Genomic DNA, 4241 nt, shown 5'->3' on the forward strand with positions numbered 1-4241 from the left:
TCGGAAGAACTTTATGGAGTTAGATATGTTAATTACATTGGCGATGGTGACTCTAAAACCTTTAAAGGCATTCTAGATTTGCAACCTTATGGAGAAGATTTTATTGTAAAAAAAGCGAAGACATTAACCATGTACATAAAAGAATGGCCATGCATCTTCGTAATGTGAAAAAATCCAAAAAATTTAAGAGAAGAGTTTTTACTGACGCTCTGATAAAAAAGCTTTCTACTTATTACGGATTAGCAATAAGAAGAAATAACACCGTTCAAAATATGAAAAATGCTATTATGGCCACGTTGAATCATATGACATCAACAAATGATTCACCCAATCATTCGTTATGCCCTTATGTTGCCGAAAGTTGGCACGCACTGGCCGCAAATAGAGACGCGCTGAAGTCACCGAAACTCTCTTGAATTTTAAACATGATCCACCGCTTGCTCTTGAACTTGTCAAAGAACTTCTTCCAATATATAATGATTTATCCAGAGAAGACCTTTTGGAACGATGTCTAGGCAAATATACTCAAAATTCAAATGAAAGTTTGAACCCGTGCATTTGGCATTTAGCACCAAAAACACCTCCATTGTGGTTCGAAAATGGTCGAAATTGCAACGTTTCTATCATCTGGCATATTCAATGAGGGATATTATAGTCTTAAAAGTCATGAATATCATGGGAATACGCGTAGGTCCAGCATGTAAAGCAGTCGCTGATGCGATGAACAATCAGCGATTAAATTTGGCACACCACAAATCCCAAAAATGGCCTGGTAATGATATTAATGCAACCAATTCAGCTCTGCCTGAAGATTTTTATGAAGAACATGAGCCCTTTCACGATCCAGAAATCGCTGATTAACGAAAGACTTATTTTAAGTACCAAAAAAAACAGAAATATTCTAATTAAAAACTTTAAACGCGTTTTTCTCGAAACGTGTTTTTTCGATTTTGCTGATAGTGTAGAAAGAAAACGGCTTAATGTAATGATTTAGGCTTTTGGGATTTTAAGTATAACTATTTCCTCCATACTCTAAACGTAAAAAAATAATAAATTTTTAAAAAATATTTTTTTTTGCCAACTTAATTGCAATAAAAATGGTATGAAAATGAAATTATTTTTTCATAACAGCATAATTTTATCAATCCGCAATTTTTTTTTAATTTCAATAGGTTTAGTGTATGCGTTTATCATTATTAATTACAAATCAATTTAATTTTTTTGTTTCAGGCGACTGGTTTTGCCTCTACAGTGTCAGCAATTTGATATAGTCATTGTAAACATGTCTGCCGCGCATGAAGATATCTTCACTATATCATATTATTTTTATATATAAAAATTCATGGATATTGTGTAAAGTGTAAATAAAATATCTGTATAACCCTGAAAATGATAGCAGTAACTGTTTGTCCAAAAAAATTCACGAAGATAGTTGTTTTTTACCGCTTTCAAACCAGGAAACCCCCTTAAAAAAGGAAAAAATAAAATAATAAAAAAATAAACATAATTATGCTAATATATAATATATTACATGAATATTACATAAATATTACATAAATATAATTATGCTATACAGGGTGGTCCTTGTAACGGTCGCCACGATTTTTAAGGCACTTACAATAATCTGACATAAAAAAGTCATAAACAGAAATTTATCAGTGAGACAAATCAATCAGTTAAAAAAAAATTGTGTTTAAGAAAAAGTATGTAATTATTTATAATGTATTTTTTAAAACAATTATTCTTTTTTTTTTAACTGATTGATTTGTGTCATTATTTTGTACATAAAAGTGTTACGGTAAGATTATCGAAAACTAAATATTTTACGAGATATTTTATTTTTTATATCAAAATATGTCTAATATATAATATATTACATGAATATTACATAAATATTACATAAATATAATTATGCTATACAGGGTGGTCCTTGTAACGGTCGCCACGATTTTTAAGGCACTTACAATAATCTGACATAAAAAAGTCATAAACAGAAATTTATCAGTTTCTAACCGGCAACAAATTGCAATAATAAAAATTGACCCTGTATATATATAAAGTTATAATTACAAATATAATTATATTAAATATTTGTAATCGCTTCGTAATTGCTTTGTATCAAAAAGTAGGTATTTAATTGGGTATTTAAATGGTGTGAGAGAGAACGAAAAGAGTAGAAAAAAAGAGTAAGTGAGAGAGAAATTTAAATGGCGTTACTGGCCAACTTACTTATTTCGCGCATGCGCACTCCGTTTTGGCCAACATAAAATCGGGAGAGTTGCGCTACTGTGGGTGCGTTCGGGGAGCTTGCTGTCGCGCTGTAGACGCAAACGCTGGGAGATCTGTTCGGAGAGCCAATAAGGCACTGGCGATTGTGAACTCCATGAACAGCATTAGCGCAGTATCATGGCGCCTCCTAACAGATGATACTGTACGTGACAGAACCCGTTGAAGTCATGGAGCAAGATAGACAAACTTTATTAACAGCAGTAGCACTTATAGCGCGAGAATTAACAGATTCATCATCATCATCTGAAAGCGATAATGAAGAACTTGAAATTTTGCAGAGGAATGTTAATCAAAGAAGAAAAGTGCCAAGAATACAAAATTATGTGGAAACAATAGTGCCAATGTTAACTAATCAACAGTTTAAGGCTCATTTCAGGTATCAGTTAGCAATGTAAATAATATCTTTTCTTTATAAGAAAAAAATATATTTATTGGCTATTATTTATTGGCGAACTAAAATTTGACTGATGAAATATAACTGATTAATATTTGATTTAGGATAAATCCTGATTACCTCTAACTGTGACCCTCTAAAGCATGAAATTCAAACGAAATATTTTTATTTATAGGGCATTGTGAATTTGTCGTTTATATAATTATTATTTTACTAATTAACTTATTTCTTACGATTAAATTAAACATTGTTCATTTCCTTTGAAACTTTTGATTACCTTCTGTCTCTCATTGAGCCAAGATTACAAAGACATAACCCTGGTACATCTATGATTTGTTCACGCAAGCAGTTTCTGTTGGCATTGTGGAGACTAGCCATTCCAGACTCTTTCAGGTTTTGTATTTCTCTTCTCTGTCTTTTCTCTTTCTCTATTGTGAAATCATAAATTAGGCAATTATTATGTTTTTTAATGTTTAGATCGATTTGTGAGAGATTTAATGTTGGTAGAAGTTTTGCGTTATATGCAACAAGACGTGTTGTAAAAGCACTTGTTGAACTTGCATCTATTATGATTAAGTGGCCTACAGGAGAACGAGTTGCTCAAACATGGGCAGGATTTGAAGCCACTAGTGGTTTTCCTAAAGTCATCGGAGCTATTGATGGCACACATATTAATATTCCATCCCCTAAAGACCATCCTGAAGCTTACGTCAACCGGAAAGGTCGGCATTCAATTCAACTGCAGGTAATATGCCTTTTCTGGTTTCTATAGAATTAATTCTATAAATACTTCTTTCTATGCTTTTTATAAAATTTCTATTTATTGGTTTGCATATTTTTCTTTTTTTCAGGCTATCTGTGATCACAATTGCCAATTTATCCATTGTTTTGTGGGGCATGTAGGATCTGTTCATGATCAACGGGTGTTCCGCTTGTCAGAAGTACAAACCTACTTGGGAAATGTGTCTAAATTCCCAGAAGATTGCCATTTAGTTGGAGACCTAGCTTACAAATTGCACGAAAATTTATTGATACCATATCGAGACAATGGTCACTTTACAGAGCGTCAACGAAATTACAATTTTTGTCATGCTTCAGCAAGAATAGTTATCGAGAGAGCATTTGGATTATTAAAAGGAAGATTTCGAAGTCTTTTGACTGTACTTGCCATACAACGAATTGACTTGGTTCCATTGCACATTCTTGCTTGTTGTATGCTACACAATGTGTGTATAATGAAGGGTGATGAGTTTAATGAGGAAATCAATGAAGAGATGATTGATTGTATGGAAGACAATCCAGAAAATGTTTGTGGTGCTGCTCATGTAGAAGGTCAGCATTCAATTTTATTTCAAATAATATATCTTTCTGCTTTCTATAAAATTTATTCTATAAAATTTGCTGTAGATGCTGCTCGTGCAGGTGCTACTAAGAGATATTTAATAACCGAAAGACTAAGAATAAGAAAAGTGTAACGCATATTTTGGATTATATTATTAATTTTTTAAGCCACAACATATAAGATTAGATCTTAAAATTACATATTATATACTTAATA

The 4241-nt window shown here is 32.1% G+C and overlaps 1 protein-coding gene across 1 annotated transcript; it reads left to right on the plus strand.

Annotated features, from left to right (window-relative positions):
- The first annotated feature begins 2423 nt into the window (after positions 1-2423).
- LOC115235380 (protein ANTAGONIST OF LIKE HETEROCHROMATIN PROTEIN 1-like) lies at positions 2424-4241 on the plus strand. Its single transcript, XM_029807139.1, has 4 exons — positions 2424-2665; positions 2984-3076; positions 3161-3428; positions 3535-4241. Exons 1-4 carry the CDS (start codon positions 2424-2426, stop codon positions 4156-4158), a joined length of 1227 nt encoding a protein of 408 aa, XP_029662999.1. The 3' UTR covers positions 4159-4241.

The sequence above is a fragment of the Formica exsecta genome, unplaced genomic scaffold (assembly GCF_003651465.1).
Source record: "Formica exsecta isolate Colony F162 unplaced genomic scaffold, ASM365146v1 scaffold219, whole genome shotgun sequence".
NCBI lineage: Eukaryota > Metazoa > Arthropoda > Insecta > Hymenoptera > Formicidae > Formica > Formica exsecta.